The sequence below is a fragment of the Epinephelus fuscoguttatus genome, linkage group LG3 (genome assembly GCF_011397635.1).
Source record: "Epinephelus fuscoguttatus linkage group LG3, E.fuscoguttatus.final_Chr_v1".
Classification (NCBI taxonomy): domain Eukaryota; kingdom Metazoa; phylum Chordata; class Actinopteri; order Perciformes; family Serranidae; genus Epinephelus; species Epinephelus fuscoguttatus.
In genome coordinates, this window is record NC_064754.1 from 28,706,585 (window position 1) to 28,732,247 (window position 25,663).

Below are 25,663 nucleotides of genomic sequence, written 5' to 3' on the forward strand. Positions count from 1 at the left end.
TAAGTGTGTTTATCTGCATGTTAATATAACATTTCTCTGCTCTGTTCACCACAGACCCTGACTGTTGATGAAGTTCGAGATCTTCTTGGCACCAACCTGCCAGATTTAAAGTCCTATGAAAACCAAACTGTGATACAGACCTGGACCAGCAGCCAGCTACAGAGCGACCTTGACAGACTGGGATTGGGGATTAGAGGGGGCAGGGCTGGCTCAACACCCTCCTCTGTGACCACCAATTCTCCCACCACCGTTGGCTCTGCAACCACCCCCAACTCTGTGACCACCGCCGCTGGCTCTGCAACCACCCCCAACTCTGTGACCACCGCTGCCGGCTCTGGAACCACCCCCAACTCTGTGACCACTGCCGCCGGCTCTGCAACCACCCCCAACTCTGTGACCACCGCCACTGGCTCTGGAACCACCCCCAACTCTCTGACCACCGCCGCCGGCTCTGGAACCACCCCCAACTCTGTGACCACTGCCGCCGGCTCTGCAACCACCCCCAACTCTGTGACCACTACTGCCTCCCCAACCACCTCCAACTCCATGACCACCACTGCCTCTCCAACCACCTCCAACTCCATGACCACTACTACCAGCTCTCCAACCACTGCCAGCACTGCTGCCCCCAACCCCTCAACAACAAACACCACTTCAGGTGAGTACTGAGAAGTTCACTATATCTGGGTAGCCGATGCTGCCACTGTTGTGTGTGGTTTAATTGGGAAAACTGTCATCATGCATGTGTTGCCAGTGCCGGCTGTGTGGGTGTGGGAGTGTGCGTGATGTGTGGGCTTATTACATTTTGTTGGTTTTGTGTGATAGGACGGGTGGCTGTCATGTTGTCATCAGCTGTCTGCTAAGTGTATCTACAGCTTGTGTGATGATGATGTGATTTGTAAGGAGGGTTTGCGTTTTGCTGAAGAAAGTAGCTGTTTGTTTCGGAGATAAAACTCCTGTGCTGTTTTCTCTTGCATTTGCTCAAATACCCTGTGTGTCCCCCAGTGACTCGGGGAGGCTCAGGGAATAAAATTTGTAGCTTCAGGGAGGGTAAACAAAGTCACACTCCAGCTATCCCCTTCCTCTGATAAACAAAGAACAGTTCCTTATTGCCTGGGACTGTGTTTTAATCAAGTCAGCTAAATGTTTAACACTTAACTCAGCTGGACACATCAGGTCTCATTCATGACATGTTAGTAAATCTGTGAGTAAATTTGCATATAAAATACCTTGGCACTGAAAACCTACTCCAGATTAATGAACGCCACGGAATACTCGTATTTGATCATAGGCACGTGTGCATGTTCATGAATGCCAATCAATCGTAAATTGACAGCACGCTCCTGCTGGTCAGCAATTAGCATACATCCCTGCCCATGAATGGATAAGTGCATCCTGTCGACCTGAAAACACGGAGCAAACAAAGAAAGAGGGAGAGAGAAAAAGAAAAACTTGTCCGACGCTGAGACTGAAGTTCTTGTAGGTGAAGGCTTGGAAAGAGGTATTGGGTGCCGTTAACACTCCAAAACTGTCCAAAAAGTTAAACGAAAATAGCTCGATATGAAACTAGGTGGGAGAAAAGAACGCACAAGTACACACAAAAAACACAACAGCTACAGGAGGCTCTTCCCAGTCACAGCTCTTTGCTGCAGACGAGCGCGTTGCTTGGATCGGAGAGACCTCTCTGTCAGTTTGCCCCGAGCCTCAGCATGTTTGTCACTGTTGTGAAATTAAACCACCATTTAAACATCTTAATACAGGCAGTCTAATGTCAGCAATAATCCACCGATAGGCGTAAAACCACACCGTCTTGCTCCAACTCTCTGCCAGATTCAGATTCACCAGCTTAAATTAAACAAAAATGACATGCAGTTTGGGGCTGTGGTGCGTAAAGAGGGCAGAGGAGGAGCGTGTTGGTTTGTTATTTTATTTATTCAGAGAACAGCGTTTCCAGTTTTGTATTAAAGTTGATTTAAATAACTCGTTCACATTTTTAAGAACCCTAATCTGATGCTCAAATCTGCTAAATGCCAACTAATTTAAATAAATGCTATATTTCGAATCTTTTGTCATGTTTAACTTACTTGTTTCAAAGGCATCTGCGTATTGTGATCATAACAGTAGCATATAAAACTGTAATTTCTAATGACAAGCAACATTTATGTGCAATGTCTTATTTACACAAGCACTACGAGCAAGCAGAAGCAGGTGTAGATTTTGTTAGTGCCTACATGAAGATCGGAGCTACTGATACACTGATGAATGCCGAAATACACATAAATTTCCTTCTGCAAACAGTTTACACACAAATTTGTTCGTGTCATGAATGAGACCCAGTGTTTTTAAAGAACTCATGAAGCTAACGTTACTGTAATTAGCTGTCTAGCTACAGCTAGCTTGTCATTTCAGCCATCCAGTCATGAAGCGTGCTTTTCCTGTGTCTGAAATCAAGGACTCCTTTTTCCAAAATTGCTTAAAATGTGGAGTCGTAAATCTGCAACTGTTATTTAAAGAAACATTAAAAGAAGAGAGTTTGACAGGCATAGACACAGGAGGAGGAGGTGGAGCTTAGCAAATGGTCAGTTGGGGTGCTGATAGACTGAGGGCTAATTTTCCTAATAAAGTGGAAAATACTTTCATGTAGGAGCTTCAGTGACACTAATTGCTGATCTTAGTTGAACATTAGATGAATATATGTTGGTATTTGGATTTATTATTAGTGCTTCACTGATGTCTAATGTGGGTTTACGTCTCTGTTTCAGGTAACAATGGCATCCGAGCAGACGCTGGCCTCTCCTTCCTCGCTCTCCTCACGCTCCTCATCACTTCTCTTGTATAAAGAAACGTGTGGCTGATTATTGTAACTGATGAATATATATCACAGAAGGAAATACTGTCGCTACATGCTACGTTGCATTGCTTACTATGAAGAAAATATTTAATGTGCAATAACAATACAGCAGATTTAAAATAATGTATTCTTTTAAACTGATTCTTCTGTAGTGTGTATGTTTGCTCTGAAACTTTTTCATACTTTATTTTAGACTCATATATTTACTTGATTTTGTGTTTTTTTCTTTGATAAAAAGGTTTAACAAAAAAATGAAGGTGACAGTTTCTGCTGTATTTGTGTAGCTGTAATCCTGTGTTACTTTGAGGTAGCACTTATTTTAGGCAGGCCTACCCTGAAAATTAATTACATGCCTGAAGCTGAATGAGATTAATAATAAATGCATATTGTACATGATTAACAATCACAGAAGCTCGTCACTTGCTTGGTCACAGTTTGTTCAAGTTATTCAAGGGAAAAAGTTGTTACAGAGGGTCACGTCATTTCATCTGTGTAGTAAACCCATCTAAAAATGTAGTTACAAAATGACCGTGAATATACATATATTTACAAAGTCTCGGTTATTGAGTGACCGCCATCTGTTTCTCCAGTCTAAGTCTGTAAAACTGTTAAGCCAGCAAATAACAAGACACATAACAGTGTTAGTGGCAGCCTTTATTACGGTCAGATTCAGTATAATTACATTTTCTTATTCAACAGTGGTTCATTCAGGAGCAAGCTGCTGTCTGGTGTACTGGAGGATGTGTTGGAAGTTTTACCTTAGGACAGACACTACAGTATGTCAGTTAGGGCTGCAACAAACTATTATTCTCATCATCAACTAATCTGCCAATTAGTTCCTGCAATTATTCCATTAATTTTGTTGATAAAATGTCTGGGGAAAAAAGTTTCAGAGCCTGAGGTGACGTCTTCAAATTCAGTTTACCATCATGCCCGACATGGTACAGCATCAAATTCTTACATTTAAGAAGCATGAAAGTAACAAATTTTTCACTAAAAAAAGATTAAATTGATTGTTTCATTATCAAAATAATTGCCACATAATTTTCTTCAATTGATCCGCTGTCAGTTAATGGACTTAATGTTGCAGCTGTCAGTTATAAGCGTTTATACACGCCAAGCTCAGTCTTGCAAGTGGGACAGGTGTGCTTTGCATCTTTCAGTCGGTCCACACAGAACGGGATGAGACAGCAACCTAAGACAAAACTGGAGAGGACATCAGCTAATGTCAGGACTCAAACAAAATATGATATAAACATATTACTTTATCATAGGATGGGTAAAGTTTTAATGCATTCCACAAGTCTGTATTAACATGCTGATGTTCATATGACAGTTAGCATTATCGAAACACATATCAGCCCAAGTACAGCTGAGGCTGACGTAACTATTTTGAGATAAAGGAATAGTTCAGCACTTTGGCAAGTGACCTTAGAGTCTGGATGAGGTGAGCTGAGTTTGGACCTAGAGCCAGGAAGCAACTAGCTTAGCTTAGCTTAGCACTGACAAACGGGGGAAACTTATCTGGCTCTCTGCAAAGTTAAACGAATTACCGCCTTGTGGTCATATGCCTCCAGGAACCAGTCAAGTTGCACTTAGTTTACATCCTTGTCTGTGAAAACATGAATGCTTCACACACACACACCTCCCCTCACCCAAGATTAGTGTCATTCATTCAGTATCCGATCAAATGTCTTGCCTTCTTTTTCTGAGTTAGGTTGAATAATGACCAGAATGTGTTTTTTCAGAACATTATGATGTCACAGTGAAGGTGACCTTTGACCCTCTGGATAGAAAATGTCATCATTTTATCCCGTTAGACATTTGTGTGAAATTTTGTCGTAATTAGCGTATGAATTCTTATTATGTGGCCAAAAAGTTCATTGTTGAGTCCTTGTGGACGTTTGTGCCAAATAAGAAGAAATTTCTCCAATGCGTTCTTTTCATCCGCTTATCTGGCACTAAGTCACAGGAACAGCAGTCCAAGCAAAGCACCCCAGACATCCTTCTCCCCAGCAATGCTTTCCAGCTCCACCTGGGGGACCCCGAGGTGTTCCCAGGCCAGATAAGATATGTAATCCCTCCAGTGTGTTCTGTGTCTGCCCCGGGGCCTCCTACCAGTGGGACGTGCCTGAAACACCTCTAACAGGAGGCACCCAAGAGGCATCCTGATCAGCCCGAACCATCTCAACTGACCCCTTTTGACGCGGAGCAGCGGCTCTACTCCGAGCTCCCTGCAGATGTCTGAGCTCCTTACTCTATCTCTAAAGCTGAAAACAAAACATTTCTTGACCAACAGATCTCCCTGTAGGATGCAGCATCTCTACTGACTGACTGGCAACTGTGTCAGTAAGCACTTGTTATTTTCCAGGGAATGGTGAGAGCACTTCGCACCCCAGGACCCAGCTCGCTTTTCCCCCTTGCTATCAGCCTTTATGCTAAGCTAATGGCTGCTCTTTGCTTAATTCACAAACACAGTAGTGGTATCTCATCTTCTAACTCTTGTTAAAGGAAAGTGTTTCCCAAAATGTCAAACTATTTCTTTATGTAACCCGCACATCCAACACTACCTCAGGCCAAATCTCACAATGTTTGTCCCCTAGTAAGGCTCTAAGAACAGCAGTTTTTTATGGTGGTATAAAGCCTCACTGGGCCTTTAGCATGGCTGCAGACTTGTCTTCTTTATTAATATTATAAAGTGTATTGTTTTTATAACCTTTCTTACCCACAGAAGAAGAGTCCTCCACAGAAAAGATAGGTGAGCAAACCAGAGGAGTAGTCCACCTTGGAGAGAACCATCTGATTGCACTTAGGACAGGCAACCTGAACCGGACTGTCTCCCAACGGGCCGACTGTTACTAGATACAATGAGGATGGAGAAGGAATATAAAGTGAGGAGAAAGTAGTGAATAGAATTAGATTTTCAATGAAGTTACAGGAAGTTAGAGCGACTTAATGTGATAAGGATAAACCCACTGGTCTACAAGAGTTGTGTTGTAACTGACCTCCTTTGAATCACAGACAGTATAAACTCACCAACAGGCACTTGTCCATTCGCCATCGTTCCTGTAAATGGGTCATATCAAAGATGTCCATAAACAGGCTGCAACATGTGCATACTAGAGACAAACCCATGAAGTAAAAACAAGATTTAAATGTAATGATATTGTAAATAATTTATGGTGATCACAAACGTGTCTCCTTATTCAACTGGTGGTTACTGGCTGCGTCTGTCTCAACATAATAATTAAAATATAAAAGAAATGATGAGATTTGAACAAAAACTCTATAAGACGAATAAATTATATCTATTCAATTTGGGTTGTGTTTTTAACAAGGTGGATTTTGTTTATGTCGAGGAAAATGTGATCGCTATAATCTTTTTTTTTTAAATTCTTATTATATACCCACATATTAAGAAAAGGGCACTGATTTCTAGATACTATACTTCAATCCCTCACATCTACATGGGCATATCCTTGCTTATTTGTCCTTCTGTCTACACCTCTTCCATCAGTCATTTCAGATAGAACAGGAAAGAAAGACAAACAGAAAATACTTAAATAGGGAGGGATATAGGGGCTCTACTATTGTTACCTCCCTGCAAATGTACAAGTGAATTTGTTTCTGTTTGCACTTACTATGTGGGGAGGGTGAAAAAAAGGGGAAAACTATGTATATGATGTGGAGATATATATATCTATATCTATATATATATATCTATATATATATAGATATAGATATATATATTGTACATTCTACAATAAAAAAAATGATCATAAAAAAATACTAAAATAAGATAATAAAACTGCCAAAAAAAGAGAACATTATGATGTCACAGTGAGGTTGACCTTTGACTGTTTGGACAGAAAATGTCATCACTTCATCATTTTATCCTGTTTGACATTTGTGCGAAACTTTGTCATAATTTGTGTATGAATTTTTGTGTTAGTTTTTTGGGGTCACAGTGACCTTTGACCATTAATTTCTAAGCAGTTCATCGTTTAGTTAAATTTCCTCAAAGCATTTTAGAGATATCGTACTCATGAAAATGGAAAGAAAACAAGGGAAAAAAAGACAAAAAAACCCCAACTATAATAGATAAAACTGAGATAATAAAACTTCCAAAAAAAGAACATTATGATGTCAGAGTGAAGTTGAACTTTGACCTTCTGGATAAAAATGTCATAATTTCATCATTTTATCCTGTTAGACATTTGTGTGAAACTTTGTCGTAATTAGTGAATGAATTTTTGAGTTATGGCCAAAAACAATCTTTTTTTTTTCACAGTGACCTTTGACCACTAAAATCTAAGCAGTTCATTATTGAGTCCAAGTAAACGTTTGTGCCAATTTTGAAGAAATTTCCTCAAAGCATTTTTGAGATATCGTGCATGACAATGGGAAGAAAACATAAGAAAAAGACAACAAACAAGTACTAAAATAAATAAAAAATAGATAATAAAACTGCCAAAAAATTATCTTTTTTCTTTATTTCAGCATATGAATCGGATTTGGTTTGAAAGCTAATTTCAAAATTATATAGAGGAGTGGAAAATGTGACAGTAAATAATACATTAAAGGAGATGTAGGAGAAAGAGGCAAATATCCAGCTGTCAGTGGACGATTGGGATGAGATCAATGAGCAACAATGGCAAACAACTTGCTCCATATCCTGGAGAGAATATGGATGGAAAACCAGCACAGATAAAATATCAAGATGCAAGGTGCTGGAGATTATGTGGAGCAAATACAGCAGATCATTTTCATGTTTTCTGTGGCTGCCCCTCCATCAGCCTGTACTGGTTGGAGCAAAAGAATTTTATGTCAGAAATCCTGAGGGTAAAATTTCTATTTACATTTGAGGTAATATATTTAGGGAAAATAAATATAGGTCTTACAAGGAAAGCTGTCAACAGAAAATGACTGAAGTCAGTGGCACCTATGACCGAGGACTGGGTGGATGTAACACATGATATATATGTGATGGAGGAGTTGACTTTTGCTTCCAGATTGGAACTGGATACATTTCTTAGAATTTGGGAAAACTAGATTGAGCACATGTCGCCAAGCAGATCGGACTTCGTATGAGAGACTGTGTAAATTGAAGAATCCCTTGGTTCATTGCTACAGCTGTTTGAAATGTTCTTTAACTTGATCACGTGTTGCGCATGAAGGATGGAGGAAAAGGATGGAGATTTATTTTTTCCCCCTAATTTTTTTTACAAATTGACACTCATATTCAAATTCTATAAACATGCATTTGTCACTAGAATTGAGACGGATATAGTATTTTTTGGGAGTGCAAACAAATTCACAACGTAACAGGACAACTAACAGACACCCACTGAAATCCTATAAACACTGATAATACAAGTTTTAAAAATGTACACTAAGTTTTTCAAATTAAGAGGAGTACTTACAGTATGAGCAGAGGGAAGTCTGACAGCAGAGAGGATTGTCTTTCAGTGTGGGATACACCTTCCCTGCCAACCTTGTTCACTTCCCCAGAAGTCATGGGACCACTGACCCAACCCTGTTACAAACCCACTGAGCAAGGAAAATACTTTATAACAACCTTCCTATTTCCCAGATCCGTGCACCTGGATTATCTCCGAAATACAATCTAACCTTTAACATTGTTTTATGGTTTATCAGTTAGAGTTTGCCTCTTCTTAGCTGCCTCTGTGCACCATGGCCTGTAGGAGAGATGCTATGATGTCTGTGTATTATGGAATTCAGGTCACACACTAAGATTTACATAAATGTGATGACACTTATAACTATAACTGAATGACTGCGGAGGTGTATGTAGTTTTTATGTAAACATCTGGTAAACATATAAAACATCTGTGCGGCTGAGAGACTTGCAGCATACTAAACTCACGACGTACAAATAACCTTCTATTCAGGCTCAGATTAACAGCACATGACTCCTGCTGCTCCAAATTAAATCAGGCTTGTAGCTTTTCACTGAACACAGTGATACGGTATTTTTCTTCAGCACTGCCCACTGGTTCCTGAAATGTAAATATTCTAAATGAGGCCACAAATATAAAGTTTCACTTATTAAAAAAGGTGTTGGGTGTGACCGAAAACAGTTGAGCACACATCAAACTACAGTAAATGGTGCAGTTATTGGGATTATTTTCAGATATGGCTTGTAATTGTGATGGTGGAAGACGTCTGCATGTCGAAGTATCCTTGGGCAAGATAAAGAACCCCAAATTGTGCCTTTAGTGGTCACTAGACTAGAAAAGCTCTATACAAGTGCAGTTGATTTACCAAAATATGACTTTCCAAAAAGTTTCTTGGCTGAACTTACCCCTGATGAGGGGTAAACTGAGCCTAGGGATAGGGAACAGAGCCAAATGGGGGTAAATGTTGTACCCTGTTCTTTTTACTTCTCCTTCTCATATTCATGTTTTATGGACTTCCATTTCTGTAAACTTTCCCGCTGCTCAGTCCAAATCCACAAGAGGAGTTGAAGCCCTTTCTGTGCTCCGTTGATAGAAGCATGGCACAAAGGTTTTTGGTCTAAAATTCAAAATATCACATCATTTCAGTGATAAAATTCCCATTTTAGTTTCTTTACACTGGTTTCCATCAGGTTCAGGCTTCACTTTAAGATACTTGTTCTCACCTATACTAGACCCCTCTACGGTCAGGCACCTGAATACATTAGTGATCTCCTCCATCCATATATTGTCAGTTGGTCCCTGAGGTCTTCAGAGCAGGACCCACCGGCTGTCCCCTGCTCCAGACTCAAAACAAAAGGTGATTGTCCCTTTGAAGTCGTGGCTCCAACACTATGGAACTCTCTTCCATTAGGTTTACGGTCTGTGGCCTTGTATGAAATTAAAGAAAAACAACTGAAGACCCATCTTTACAAATTGGCCTTTGTCCCACCCTTTATTGTCATGTGCTTGTTCCCTGGTATGTTTCTGTTCGAGGCCTCAGCAGCCTACATTTGCTCTATGTTTTACTTTCTTTTTGTTGCCTTGTTTTCATTTGTTTTATTGCCTTTGTTTCATTGATTGCATGTTTTATTGTATTTTGTGAAGCACTTTGTGAATTTCATTCTGTGAAAGGTGCTATATCAAATACATTTTATTAATATGTTATAATAAAATGTAAGCATACAGTGTAGAATTACAGTATAATAATACTTACTACACTACTACTACATACTACAGTAATTATCATGAGTGGGCCACTGGCTCAACTTCCATCAGGCCTTTTGGCTCACATTACATCACCCCTGCTATTTTACCAAACTTGTATCATCAAGTAGTGTAGAGCTAACGTCACGCTAACAGCATAGCAGCATATTGTAACTTCTCCAGCACTAACACAGATGACAAGCAGATGACTCACAAGGATGCTGACTCCTTGAATGTGAAAAAAAGATCATAGTGAATGGCAAACCCCCCCAAACAAACAAAAAAGAAGAACAACTATGTTATATTTTATTACTATATTATTATTATACTTCTATGTGCTGATCACCTACTCCATGGCCCTCTCTCCAGCATAGGGTCGTAAAATGGATAACTCTTCAAAAATGTTTGGTCACATGAACAAATTTCCCCTGTTTATTCAGTAAGAAAAGCAGCAGGGATTTTGTATTTTTAATTTACCTCAACCAAATGGTTGACCCACATCCAAAACCAACATCAACCAAATGAAACCACAGGATGACAATAAGATGAAAGATTTTTAATCAGTAAAAACAGGTGCAATATCTCACATGTAAACAATTGCAGCATCTCATTCTTAATACCTGAATAGTTACATAGAAATATTTTAGTGACTCAAGGATTCCTGTAAAAATAGATCAGTTTAACAAAAAGAACAATATCCCCTTCAAAAAAGAAAAGAAACATTTTGCTAATTATTTCAAGTGCTCTAAGGCTCACCCACAGATCAGTGAGCAGTTGCCACTTCAGTATTAAATAAGTCTCAGCTTCATTAGTAGCCCTCTCTCCCTGCAGCCAAATTCTACATCACTAACCTGCAGTCATGCACACATCCACTACTGCTCATCAGTTTATGATGATACAAAGCACTGTTGGGAAACATCATCATCATCATCATCATCGGCCCCTGGCTTGAAGCAGCAGGTGAGTGCATGATAGTAGCATTTATATTTCCCTCAGTGGAGGAGAGAACTGGGCCTGTTAACTTCCTCCATGTTTGTCCTGAGAAATTCAGTATAATGTAAATTTCCATATTCCATCAGTACAGCCAGGTAGGCTTAGGGCGCCTCATGGTATTATGGTATACCAGGGTACTTGGAAATCCTGACAGTATGATTTTAAATACCGTCAAAAACACGGACGCATGCACATTTGTCTCTTAAATTCATATAGAGACAGTAATGAGCATGTAGAGCACATCATGCACCACCAGAGGTCAGTCTGTGCTGGTGGAGCGGGCAGCTGAGCTGACAGACATGGCGGCTGGGGATAATGTTACAGGACTGTGACCAGTCAGTGAATTAAGGGTTTTTCCATTTTGTTTCTGTCGAATTTTAGCGCCACACACACATGCCATTATATACTGTACACCCTGGGGATTATTCAGCAAGGTATGACAAAACAGATACCACCCAAGATTACAGCTAGTCATATCAGGCTTTCTACTTTGCCTCCCCCGTCCCTGAATGATGTGAAGCTAGCATGACTCAAACTTCTTCCAGCATCCGTCCTTTGATAGGTAGGCTTTTAGTGTGAAAACATCAGGAAGTGTTGAGTTACTAGCTTCACATCGATCAGGAATACAGCAAAGGAGGAACAACTGTAATTAATCAGAGTATGAAAACAATATTTATGTTAATATAAGGAGAAACTGGAAGCAGCAGAGTGGTGAGTTTTCACGACTTGGTTGTTGTACTGATGGAATTAGTGAGTTATACTGAATTTAGCATGTGAGCTGTTGTAGTGAGCTACAGGTGATTTGAACTTCCTGTTTCTTTTACTAGTTTGGGGTGAACAAAACTTGTGGAAAAGACTCCCGCACACTGTTCAATGCTGCAATGTTTCGGGGACTAGACCTTCATTACCCTGGGGATAAAGACTGTGACCTTTTTTTTGCCTGATGAATGTCTAGTCACTGAAACGTTGCAGCATTAAAATCATTATTTTTGCAAGTTAGACAATGTGCAGGAGTCTTTCCTACAAATTCTTCTTGTCCCTCTCCCACGCACCTATTTGGAAATAGATGTGTGAAGTATTCCTTTTACTTGTTTGGGCTGGCCACTGATTGGCTATCATTTGAGAATTAATAGCAATGCAGGTAAGATAGAGAATTGGGCTGCAGGGTCTGTGTAATACATTTAACTCGGATTACGTCATCACCCTTTACAGGAATTTCATTTTTGCAAGCACAGTTGGCACTGAATTCCCACACTAGTGTGTTCCTAAGAGTGGATAAGCCCACAGTCATGACGGCACCTTGGAGTAGTCTGTCTGTAACAAACACAGCCACTTATCTATCTTGTTTTAAGTGTTTCCTTCTTCTGTCCTGACGTAGCAGCAGTCTTAGTTTTTCTTCTGACAGTAATCATCAGTCATCAGTCATCTTCATTTTCCCTCTACCACGACAAATGATAAAGTCATGTTTCCCCTTGGGTCATGCATGACGTCATCATTCAGTCTCAGGTCTAATCGCATCTTTTTTCTTCATCCATTTCAGTCCGTCTTTGTTTCCTGGCCCTCTTTCCTCTCTCCTCCTCTTCTCTGCATCTCTCTCAGGATTCCCTACAGACTCGTGGTCAGGAGGCCATATGGCTTCTTTTCTGTTCTGGCTCTTGTCTCTCCACCTCTACCTGCTCTTGAGCCTCTGTCCTGTCCTTCAGTGCCCTCAGCAGGACCCTGAGCAATGTGTTCTCATTCAGCAGGTTTTCAGCAGTGTCTGCAAGCTCCTGCAGCCGTCTCACCGCCTCCCCGAGCTGCCGGCTTTTCTCCCGGTACTGCTCCTCTAAGCTTTGCCTCTCTCGCTGCAGCTCTGTGTTCTGGGCTTCTAAGCTGAGAGTGTCAAATGTCAGTCGGCGGTTGTCGCGCCACAGCTGTGCCAGCTGTTCGGAGAGACGTTTGCGGGCTTGACGCAGCACTTGAACCTCTTGCTGGAGTGCCAGAAACTCTGCACGGAGGACAGCACCAGGTCCTGCACTCTCCGCCTCGCTAGACACTGGCACTGGTTTGTCTGCATGTTGTACAGAGCCAGAGTGCTGCAGGATGAAGCGAAGGAGGTTGGGTAACGTGATGGGCAGGTCATCAGGAAACTTCACGCTAAAATGTTTTCTTGAAGAGAAGAAGAAACAGAGAAGAGTGAAAACTGCATGTGTGTCTGTGAGTTCAGTGAAATACTATGTTTTTATGTGTCAAATCAGCAAATCAGTTTCCTTTTGGTACTGTTTACACTGTTTATACTTGGGTGGTCCTATCACAAGTGGACAGCTCTATGTCTGTCTTTTCACACCTGGCGATAGACTGCGTCTCCATGTGATTTTTGAGTGACCAGTTGTGATCAGATCTCACTTTCCCACTGTATGCAAATAAACACTTGAATTATTTCCATTCACAAGGACCAAATGTGTTTGGCGCTGTTTTTTACTATTAAAAAAACAGGTATAATCTTATTTCATTGTGGATCTGCACTGTATTGTTTCCCTAAGCTCCTCCAGGCCCCACACTCTCTCTCTCTCTCTTTCTGTTTTAGCACCTCCCTGGCGCTAGGAGACTAGCCTACTGCTATGGGAGTGTCAGCGCCTTGCTGGGGACAGCTGGTGAGAGTCGGCCGGCACACACACAGTGAGAGGGCTAACTCACTGCATTGAGGACGCATTGGGTACATTCATGCCTGTGCTTAGAGCTGTCCATTTGTAGTTGCATCAGCCAGGACGTATGGTAATACCAGGTATAAAGAGGACCTATGTTTCTTTTTTTTCCATGTGCTAAATTGGCCAATCAGTTTCCTATTAGGCATTATTAACTTTATCAATTAATTCAGTGTATAGCATCGAGGTTGTAACTGAAAAGGCCCTGGAGGTTACTGTGTGTTGTACTCTGCTGTAAGTGTGCTATAGCTGTAACTAAATCCTAATTTTACTAATAGTTAATCAGCCAATTATTTTCTTGATTAACTTATTGTTCAGTCAATAAAAAGTCAGAAAACTGTGAAAAAATGGCCATCATAATTTCTTGAATGTGATATCTTCAAATTGTTGACTAACAGTTTGAAAACCTGAGACAAAGAAAATCAGTAAACCCTTACATGTGAAAAGCTTTACATATAAATTTATTTTATCAAACAGTTACCAATTATTTTTCTGTTGACTGCATAAGGCCCTGATCACAGAGAAGGTGTTTTAGCAGCTGGAGGCGCCTTTTTACAATTGTTTTTAATGAGAATTAAGCTTTTTGCCTTGAGCCGTGCCTCACGTTTCTGCGCTCTAAGTGCCTGGTGTTTTTGCTGGACCGCTTTGAACTCCTTCAGTTGAAAAAACTTCAACTCAAAGTAGAAAAATGCCCCACATCGTCTCTTTTTTTGCCATCTTTTTTTCCCATTGTCGAAACGGATGATTTAAGAGGCGGCAGGCCCTCTGTGGTGGTCATGACATGTTTACAGTTGGTAAATAATGGAGGAGAAACTGGTGGTAGCGCTTGCTGGATACCCAGAGCTTTACGGCCCAACAATAGATAGCAAGTTGTCAAACTGCCCCTGAATCATCCTAAAATATGCCTGGAAACAGCCATCATGGAGGAGAAGCTCCTGGACCAACTGATGATACTCCCCGTGATCCACCCTCTTTTTTAGGGTATCATGTACCCACACAGATCTGTTTCCCTGTGCCCAAAAAAACTATTTGCTGACAGCCTCTCTCTCAACCAGAGCTACAGCAGGTACCCTCTGCCTCAACATTTTAGGAACTAGATACTGATTACTGTCAAATAACTAAAATAAATAAATAAATAAATAGTAGATTGAATACACAGGAAGGTTAGAATAAGGAGGTGAGTCAGTGGTTGCCTGGCAACAGTAAAAAGGCAGAGCAACTGTTTTTTCACTAGTGGCATTCTTTTTTCTTTTTTTTCTTTCTTTAAAGGACAGTGTGGCACACCTCATGTTTTGCAACCTGCAAAATGCTTTCTGTGTGATTGGAGCCTTATTGTTTCAGCTCTAAAGAATACTGTGGTCACTGCCAGCCAAGTGTCCAGGTATTAGAAAATGCAATCTCCAAATGTTCATATGTGTGTATGGTTCTTACCTGTATTTGGGAAACAGAAGAATAGCGGGAACATGATCCACCATGAACTCCCATGGAAGATCATTACGTGCAACATTCACCCTACACAGAAAAAATGTGATTATTTTTTTCTTTTTTCTTTTAAAGGTTTGACCAGAACTGTTTATTTTTCACCAAAAATTAAAGATATGATCAACAGAAAGAAATTCATATTAAAACACACAGTACTGCCACAATACCCACATCAACAGTAAAACATAAAAGCATACACATGCGGTACCTGGCCACAGTGATGGTGCTGTTTCCCTGTAATAATCTGGCCAGCTGGATGATGATGTGGTTGAGAACAGAGCAAAATCCACACCACTGAGTGTAGTAGAACAGCAGCACATCCTGCAAGAGAACACACACACAGTCATTTTCAGTATTGAATGCTAAATCCTTCACACAAATTATATGGAAGGATAAGGTCAAAGTAAAAAGGAATGGGAGCAGCATCTTTTGTCACCTTTTCGAGGTCCATGACGGAGGGCAGGAAGGAGGAGGTGGTCAGTTCTGTGATGAGGAGGCGTGGAGGCGAGTGCTGGTTTGTGTCTGGATGCCTGGTTTCCTCGTCTCCTCCTTTCCTGTCTTCTTCTCCCACTAAGTGTCTCTGCAAGAGGCTGTATGGAGCACTGAAGTTCCTGATGAAGGCCTCTTTAACAAGATACAGAGACACTCAGTGAAAACAGAGAATTACTATCAGGATCATATTCAAATGTGATGCAGATTTTAACCAGCTGACACAAAGACAGTGTAACAGACAATTACAAGATTGTTGTGGTATCACTGATACCAATCTAGGGTTACGCTGGCAGAAATTCACTTCCAGGGTGCATGGAGAAGAGAAATAATAAAGGATTACAACTCCAGCCGCTTTGTTATGAGACCAACACATTTTGGCTTATAGCTTTCTTCAGGGCTCCTCTAGCAATTCAGAAAATTACTTCAGGATGACTTTCACTTCTGTCTGGTTAAGCATCCAAATATTATACTTGTACATACTGCATTATTTTTATCATTCTAGGACGCCTCTTAACATCAGGCTACAGGATTGTAGAGTAGCATAAACCTTTTAATTAATCAGGTAAGTCCCGTTGAGATCGAGATCACATTTTCAAGAGAGAACTGAGCACACAAATAATGACATAGAACAACCAATTTAAAAAGTACAACATAGCAATATAACATGAATAAAATTAAATGATATTTAGGTAAAACTATCACAGTTTGACAATCAGGTCATTGGACAGAGAACTTTGGGTGAGAACTTTTTGTACGTTACTAAATTATCAACAATATTATAGAGAAGATATCTCACATGCAGTTTAACACACTGACATGCTTACACAGGTGCTGGGAAAAGGCATTAAATTTGTTGCATACTGCATGTGTAAGTGGGTCACTATACAGCACATCAAAACTAAATGAAGGAGCAGCTGGTATCTGTAGTATTTTAGGTAATGTGAAAAATGTGAGCTCTATAATAAAAGATTTAGGCTAATAACTTTAAAACCGTCATTAGGCTTGGGCGGTATGAAGTTATTGCGGTATATCAACGTATTTAGAAATCCTGAAGGTATGATTCTCAGTATCATATAAGATACAGATGCTCCTCCTTCTGTTAAACTGATATGGAGATGCTGTACTAAGGTGATGTCACATGATGAGGATGCGCCACCAGCGGTCAGCCTCTACTAAATGTCAGGAATGAAAAAACAGATGCCGCCCAAGCCTATTATTCATTTTCATATTATTATTATTATCGTTCAAATAACTTCATAATTTCTCATAATTTATATTATTAATTATTAATATTATTAATTATTACTATTCTGTAATAACTTGGGTAACAGTGGCACCCTGAACATAATTTTAAGGCTCTCAGCTGCAGTCTGTTGTCTTTGTGATGTCATCAGGCAGTGAACAGGGGAAAGCTGCCTGATGCTTGCAGATCACAGTGGATCAAGACGCGCATGCAGAATGGTTAAAAATACTTTTTGTTAATTATAAACATGAACATGCAGATAACCATGACATCATTATACAGCCTTTGGGAGCAAAAAAGCAACATTTTTAAAATGTATGCAACGAAAAACTCATCACATACAACTCAAGGGCCACAACACTGTGTGTGGAATTCACTGCAAACTTCTTTGTGGTGAAAACAGCTGTACAGAGTATGCAAAAGACCATGAAACTAAGACATGACCTGACCTGCTGATCTGCATAATATGCAAAAGTATTGTTTGCCTCAGTCTTTGTTTAACTATGCGTCATATTTGCACTTTGTGCTCAGAATCAAAATGGACATGGTATCTACACACTAGTTTGACTCCTCCATCAACACAACACAAAACTTAATAAATATAAAAAAAATTAACATTGGCTGCATCAAATTTAGTGAAATTTGGCCAGGCCCTTACAATGTACATCTAAATTTAAATTTGGAGTTCAGTAGTATGACAGAAACGCTGATAGCCTATAACACAACAGCCATTTTCAACAGATACACACAAATGTATCTATGAGTGTTTACTCTTCTGTGTCTATAATATATAGTAATCTACAAAAACACTATCATTACATGCTGAAATTATAGCAAATAAAGTCTAAAATTAATATTAGATTTTTGAATGATGTCCCAAGAAAAAGGCATGTAAATAGTAAAGAGTAGTAGACCTAAAATGAAGCCATGTGGCACACCACAAGTGACACAGACAGTGGAGGATAAAGCATTACCAATTGTAGACAGTGAAATGTCATTCACCAACTGTTCTTCTCAGAAATTGCTCCTTAAATTCTATTTATGCAGTTTTTATGAGTATTCTGACATTCACTTATGTTTTATATTTGGCATCAGTTCATAGGTACGAACAGAATCTGCACACTCAAGAGCACGCTTACACACACATATTGTGCAGAATAACTGGTTATTTTTTTCTTCTGATCCTACTATTGTATAATATTATAGGATTTATATTACAATGATATTTTATCATTTTAAATATGTTTTAATAATTATGATTATTTTACTAAAGTGTTATGGTCTTTTAAAATAAACACTACACTAAAGCTTCGGTTCACACCAGTTTTGTTAATAGAAACTATGTCGTCTAATATGTAATGACTGATCATGCTAGAAAGTATCATGGACAGTTTGAACAGGCGGGTCAAAAACTGACAAAGCAGCATTCAGAGTAAGTTAATTACCCATATAAACAAACACACACAAACACACACCTTGGAGAGCACTGCAGTGCTTGTCTCTGTCCTCAGTCCAGACAACTGTTCTACTATAATGCATGAGGTTTGTGGGTTACGGTTTGGGTGGTTGATTAACATGTATTTTTAGCATCCCCTCCTTTTTGAAAATTATTTTTTATCCCCTCTTGACGCTACTAAATATGACAGCTCATTTGGCGTTCACTTCCTGCAGATGAATCTTGAATTCAGAACTACTGACATTTTTTCATTGTTTGGAGAACGGTGCTCCACTCTCTTCAGACTCTTATTTGGGCATTCTTGACTTAATTCTCTTAACTTTAAACTCATTTGAATAAAATGCAGTCCTAATCTTACCAAGAGACTCTGTCAGCGTGGCTGCCGGGCTGCGGTGGAGAACGTAATGAACCTCATCCTTCAGGTTCACGATAGCTGCAAACGACCCATCGCTTTGTACACCATGCTCCTGGTAAAGAGAAGCACTTCTGTTGCCTGTTGCTCCAAGCCTCACTGCCAGAGGCCAGTTCAGAGCAAGATCCAGCACATAAAACCTGAGCGTCCTGTTGGTCTGGCACCGGAGACCTGTGATGCCGTCTCCTCCCTGCTGAGGGGCAGAGGATGGAGGGATGGATGAAGGAGGAGGAGGTGTAAGGGGAACTCTTTGCATGTCTGACTCCTCTTTGGCTTGTGATTCATTGAGCTGAGGTTCAACTTTTCTGCAGCAGGCACTGTATTGACTAAAGGGGCTGTAGCTGTTCAGAAAGTTGCTACAGCCCACTGAGGTTGTGGTGTTTATGGACACAGCAAGCAGTCGGTGTAGGCAGCAGTGTCTGAGATAAAACTGCAACATGTCTCCTCCGTGAGTCGTGGAGGAGAAAGAGCAGCGCACAGAGGAGCTGGTCAGGCTCGATCGTGACAAACTGAGGCACACCTCACACACATTTGTACTGGACTCTGGGAGAAGAACCGACTGGCAGCATGGCAAGTGGGTGGTGAAACTTTTGTCCAAGCTGGAGTGGTTGTTGTTGTCACAGGAATGATAACGCACAGCAATGTCTGCAACCTGAAAGACAAAAGACAACATCATAACAACAAACTAAATATATATTGTACACAAAAAATAAATTAACTGAAATTAAAGGGCAGCCAGTGAGGGAAGGCTAAAATACAGGTGATGGGTTTTGTTAAGATCCTTTCCACTGCATTTTGAACCACCTGCCATCGATAGAGAACTCAAAACATGGATAAATGGAGTTATGGTGGTGTAAATGTAATAAAATAAAATCATGGATACATTTCTCCAGGTTAGCAGAGGATAGGAAAGATGTATTAAAAGCAGAGAAAGCAGGACTGATCAACCCTCTAGACTTGAGCGTCAAAACTGAGGTTACAGTTGAAAGGGACTCCTAGATTGTGAGCTACAGGTTCAACATCTATTGACAGCCTGCTCAGGTTAGCACAGATGCGCTGAATGGAGTTTTATTATATCTGATTTATTGTTGTTTAGCTGCAGGAAAATTTTTGAAGCATACGGAATTCAGTCTCATCGACACAGTTAATGAGAGTGACTGCTATTATCAACAGGTGATACTGGTAAGTCAGCATAAAGATTCATTTGCTCATATGTGTAGCGCTGCTTTACGCAAGAAGAGATACAAAAGAAACACAAGGTAATATTAACAGAAAATAAAAAAGACACACATAAAATAGTAAAACAAAAGAAAATAGAAGATGAAAGTAAGCTAAAAAAAGATAACAAATTAAAAATAGAAACTACCGGTAGGTGCAGTGCAATGAAATAAATAAATAAACTGTCCCAATAAATGTCCCAAAGTTAACTTACTAAAAGTCACGTGGCAAAAAGAAAAGTTTTTACCCTGTTTTAAAATTATTGATAGTTGGACCAGATCTCAAATTTTGTGTGAGTGTTTGTTTTACATATGAAGAACAAAAAAATACAAATAATATTATATTTGTGAATGATGTCCCAAGAAAAAGGCATGTAAACAGAGAAGAGTAGTGGACCTAAAACTATGTGATTTCTTCCATTCCTGCTTACCTGCTGCAGTACAGGGCTCGGCTTGGATCCAAGTGGATTGTGCGGCAGGAAGAGCAGCAGTGCCGGACCTTTAGTTAGCTCATATTCCAGGAGGCGGGACTTTGTTCCTGGAGGCTGCAGCCACTGGAGGACGGTTTCATGGTGTTCAAACACCCACTTACAGATGGCCTCTGATGTGAAGTTACGTTCCCTTCGAGGGAAGATCTGACAGAAGAAAACAGATGCCGATGGAATGCCTTAGTGTACTGCACATCCAAAATAATAGTTAATCCTTTTTTAACCTGTGGTTTGTGGCCTAACATTGCTTACCAAAGAGGAGTTAAATCTTCTGTAAAGGTAAACTGTTTCATCGTCTTCTACTGAGATGGCCTCTGCCACCTGTTTGTTGGTCACAACCCCGAAACGTATAACACCACGGAAATCTGCACCAGAAAAACAGAGAGGCGGAGGGCTGAATACACAGACATTAACAATGTGTTTTTCCCATCATTGTACAGTTCTTATTTTTAGCCTACTCACTGCTACAGTCACTGTTACAATCAAGCCCGCTCAAAGAAATGGCTGGGCCCCTGAGAAGGTCCTGTGAATAGGCTCATATGATCATTTCTTACCTCTTTTTAAGGCCTGCAGGGCAGAGGAAAGGTACGTGATGTACCCCGGTGGCTGAGGAGAGGAGTTAAACTGGAAGAAACCCACCACTCGAGGCTGGAAATACACATGAGAAAGCCTATTATAACACATATCCTTCCTGAAAGAAGACACATATGTGAACACACACATTATTCAACCCCAGTAAAACTTTCAGGTCATTCCTTGAAGAGAGCTAACATTAGTAACTTGCGTAACTAACTCTTGACCAGCACACACAGTGAGGAACAAACTGATTTACTGCCAGAAAATAAGCCAGATGGCCTGAAGCCAAACAATACCTCGTGATAGGAGAGGAACTCTTCGAGTGTGGCTCTCGATGGGAGGTAAGTGAGTGGTGTGATGACTCTGAGGATAAAACTTTCCACATATGGAGCCACAAATGGACCCTTGTACTCTATAGGCCCAAATCTGCAGCACAGAAACACAAGACAAACAACATAGTGGATCAATTATGTGATCATAAGAATCAAAATTACTCAGGAAACATGTAAATGCCAAATGTTTAGGTCATCATCTACTAAGTAAACTGATTACATGATCAATCAATCAATCAATCAATCAATCAATCAATCAATTTTATTTATAAAGCCCAATATCACAAATCACAGTTTGCCTCACAGGGCTTTACAGCATACGACATCCCTCTGTCCTTATGACCCTCACAGCGGATAAGGAAAAACTCCCCCCAAAAAAACCTTTAACGGGGAAAAAAAATGGTAGAAACCTCAGGAAGAGCAACTGAGGAGGGATCTCTCTTCCAGGATGGACAGACGTGCAATAGATGAGATGCATCAGAAATTAAAACCTCTACCAAACAAAGTCCTGGGAGAAACCGTGGATACATGAGCTGAGAATGATATTACAAACCACAGCCACTAATGCAGAAATTGATGCTGCACTTGTTGAGTCGCATTTGGGGCTTCACAATAACTATATAAAATAAGACGAAAATGATCACTTAATTGCTTACGTAAATGCCAAACATTTATGGATTCAAGCTTCTTCAGTGTGAGTATTTACTGCTTCTATCACTGTAAATTTATTATCTTTGGGGTTTGGACTGTTGGTCAGACACAACCAGCAATTTGAGGATGTGACGTTGGGCTTCAGGAAATGGATGGAAGGTAAGTCAGTGTGCGATTGACTCTATTTATCTAGTTTTAGACAAAATGATGAACCAAGGAAACAATACAAACACTCCTACAGTTCAGTTCCAGTTTTACTTTAGCTGTTTGCATGGAGACATTGGGTGTTCCTAATTATGTCTGCCCATGTAAGAATGAACAATTCAGGATATTTGTTCCTTTACGGCTCAAAAACATAAACTTGAAAACAACAAATAAAATCCCAAAAGCATTAAAGTTTACAAATATCAAAGAAAGCTACAGAGGACCAGTCTTATCACTGTCCTCTATAAGAAACGGTTTACATAAGCACAACATCATAATATCAGAAAAATAAATTAAAGCAGTCAAGCTGGCAAAACAACACAACGCAGGCTGTCTGAAAAGCTGTTATGAAGTGAATGCACTTGCCCTGCTATATAAATTTTAACACTGACAAGAGGAGTCTACGTCTAAGATCCTATTTTTATTTTACCATTATGATAAATGTAAGATAAGAATAAATGTTTAGTCGTTTTAAGCTTTCATTAGACAACATACAACAAAGGTCCCTGGTCAGTCACAAACAGAGGATGTTGTGATTCATGGTCAACACCCTGAAACCAACAAGGGTGTCTCAATTCTGGCTCAAAGTTTAAAGTTAGTGAATGTCTTATGTTACAAGAAATTGCAGTTAACTAGAGTTCATTAAACCACAGCAATCCTATCAGTTGGAGCAATACCATCAAAATCACAGCTGTGCTGTTCACACACACACTGTTCACATGTCAATTATTCACTAACAATCATTTCACTTAAGTACAAACAACATTGAAAGGGATGAGTGTCTTACCTTCTATAAAACAGATGGATGATGGGGTACTGATAAAAGCGGTTTTGCTTCCTGCATTTCCCATGATTCCACCAGCAGTTCACGGCCACGAACTGCACCTGTGTGTTTGTGTTTGTAAGAGAGAGACAAAAACAAGCTGAACAACTATTTCCAAACCACAAACAGGGTATGGTGTGTTCTCACTGTCAGTCATGACATCAGGCTTTATTCTGTCACACGTTCAGCACAAATGGGGCCCAATAATCTGTGCCTGACTAATTACACCCCAACAGACACATTTTAGTTCATTATTTTACACTGTATTTTGTTTTAGCCCCTTTTTAATGGTGTCCCAGAAGCTGTATTTTCTCTTCTACACATTTACCTTCTATATATTACTTGTCTGCAATAACAATAACAAGCAATAACAAGCCTTAGGTTTCTGCTATCTTATCAGAGGTAGTCCATTATGGCGTCAATTTAGGTCACTATTGTGTATATAAACACTCCTGCAGAACGCTTACTGTGTCCTCAGGTATTCTGTACCTGTTTGGCCAGCTTCTTAGCCACTTGCTGCACTTCTTGTCGGGCAGCCATCGAGTGAGCACACCACGGTGCATAGAAGAAGATGAGAGATACCTCCGCTACACTCCTAAGACGCTCCACCTAAAGAGACAATGTAGATGTTATCAACTTAACCACTGTGTTAGATTGTAATTCTGCTTGTGTTTTAAGTTCTTTCAGGGATTAACACTTGTAGTTAAAGTGCTTTGAGAAACTTGAGTTAATACATGTATAACTCACCTGGTCTAGCTGACCCAAGTAGAGGTCCACTACCGGGGCGTCGGCAGAGAAGAACCGCACCGGAGGCCGAGCTGCTGCCACAACATTCTTAGCACGACTATAGAGGGAAAAGATATCAATGTGACACCAAAATTCCGTTTCCTGTACAAGATAAGCACTTCCATTCTGCAACTGTCACAGCGGCAGGTTGTGCCCCAGATCATTTGTCTATAATTTGCTTCAAGTTTCAGTCCTCCAAGGTGTAATTTTCCAAGCTGAGTTCACTGGAACATAAGTCTGTGTTGTTTGGTGCACAGACACTGTCAATTTATCAATCAAAGGATCGGTGAAAATTAATCACCAACAAATTTTATAAGGAGGAGAAGAAGAAGAAGAAGAAGCAGGAGATATACTAAATAAGTTTTTTTTCACTCTGTTATCATAACACACACAGGCCTGACATACACACACATGCACAAACAGGACCTATACATGCATTGAATAGAGAGATTTTAGAGGAGGGCTGCCTGAGCAGTTAAGATCAGGTGCATAACATTATAGAGACCCCAACTGGTTTATAGCTGCAACTCATGATTAGTTTTTATCAACAATCTCTCTGTCAATAATGGTGAAAACTGCCTATTACAATTTCCAAATTCTTGTTTTGTCATCAATTATCATTACAGATATTCCCTTGCTGTACTATAATGACTGACAACAAAAGACAGCAAATCCTCTGAAGTGAGGAGCTGGAGCTAGAGGATGTTTAGCATTATTGTTTGATTAATAAAACCAAGTGACTGATCAGTTGATCAACATAGTTGATTTTCTGTCCATCAGCTACTTGACTATTTGTTTCAGCTCCCCAGATTTAGCTGGTAATGCTTTTGTATCTCTATAAAATAATATCTTGAGTGAAGTACTTTTACTTATAATGGGAGTATTTTCACAGTGATATTGCTGCGTTTACTTAATTAAGTGATTACAATACTTCTCCCATCTCAACCGGATAAGAAGCAGGATGTGACTGAGCTAACTTGTTGTAATTTGCTTCAAGTTTCAGTCTTCAGTCTTTCAATCTTCACAGCTTGTCACACGGAACATGAATGTTTACTACAGAGCTGTGGTTGTTACGCAGTTGTCTTTGGAGCCATTTACTAACACAGACACCAAACCCTTAATAAAATCCTACAGCACGAAGGACTGATACACTCCTGGTGTTACACTGTCTGTTTAAACGGGTTCAAGCATTAGTTAATCCTCTTGTCACACAGTACACGTCAGTTTCAGCTCAGCTGTCAAACATATTGAAAACCCTGATTAGTTATGATTAGCTACATTATAATTAGGGATAGCTAATGTGTGATTTACTGACGCTACTACTACATTTATGTCTCAGTAAAGTAATGTTCAGTCATGACTGTCTCATGTTAGCCTGGTCACAGAAACACGCCACAATAGGAACAGAAGCTGTTCTTGTTTACGCTGCTGGCTGTTACCTGCATGTGAACTTGACGGCCAGTACGAGCAGGACGCCGAGCACCACAGCCCCGCAGAGTAGAGCCGGTCTCCGGGCCATCAGAAACAGCACCTGCCGGCGGAGAGACTGCCGCACCCGGCGCAGCATTACAGGCTGTCGTCGGCTCTCCGTCCCATTTATACGCCCCAGCCACTGCTCAACGCATCCATTTGCCTAACGAGGGGGCGGGAAGGACTGGTTCGACAGGGGGGACGGAGCTAACCTGGATTGGGCATCGGTGCTGTTGGTGTTTGAACACGGTCAGACCAACCTTTCTTCCCCACGTAGACTTTTCACTTCCGCAACAATGACGTAAGGGAGAGACCCTAAAGTGCTGTCCGCCATTTAAAA

The 25,663-nt window shown here is 40.3% G+C and overlaps 2 protein-coding genes across 3 annotated transcripts in view; one reads left to right on the forward strand and one right to left on the reverse strand.

Annotated features, from left to right (window-relative positions):
- The window catches only part of LOC125884983 (uncharacterized), a 49,414-nt gene extending 46,152 nt beyond the window's left edge, over window positions 1-3,262 (forward strand). For both annotated transcript variants that reach the window (XM_049570326.1, XM_049570334.1), the window contains exons 64-65: window positions 55-658; window positions 2,763-3,262. In XM_049570326.1, the coding sequence (XP_049426283.1) occupies window positions 55-658; window positions 2,763-2,839 (681 nt within the window). In that variant the 3' untranslated portion in view covers window positions 2,840-3,262. The remainder of the gene's footprint in view (window positions 1-54; window positions 659-2,762) is intronic.
- A 9,217-nt stretch (window positions 3,263-12,479) lies between these two features.
- On the reverse strand, window positions 12,480-25,602 carry txndc11 (thioredoxin domain containing 11). The gene is made up of 13 exons (XM_049571844.1): window positions 25,293-25,602; window positions 23,815-23,911; window positions 23,557-23,676; window positions 23,032-23,129; window positions 21,354-21,483; window positions 21,036-21,129; window positions 20,734-20,846; window positions 20,425-20,628; window positions 18,723-19,428; window positions 15,610-15,797; window positions 15,382-15,494; window positions 15,123-15,203; window positions 12,480-13,155 (listed from the first exon to the last, which is right to left on the reverse strand). Exons 1-13 carry the CDS (start codon window positions 25,418-25,420, stop codon window positions 12,627-12,629), a joined length of 2,601 nt encoding a protein of 866 aa, XP_049427801.1. The 5' UTR covers window positions 25,421-25,602; the 3' UTR covers window positions 12,480-12,626.
- Between the last annotated feature and the right edge of the window lie 61 nt (window positions 25,603-25,663).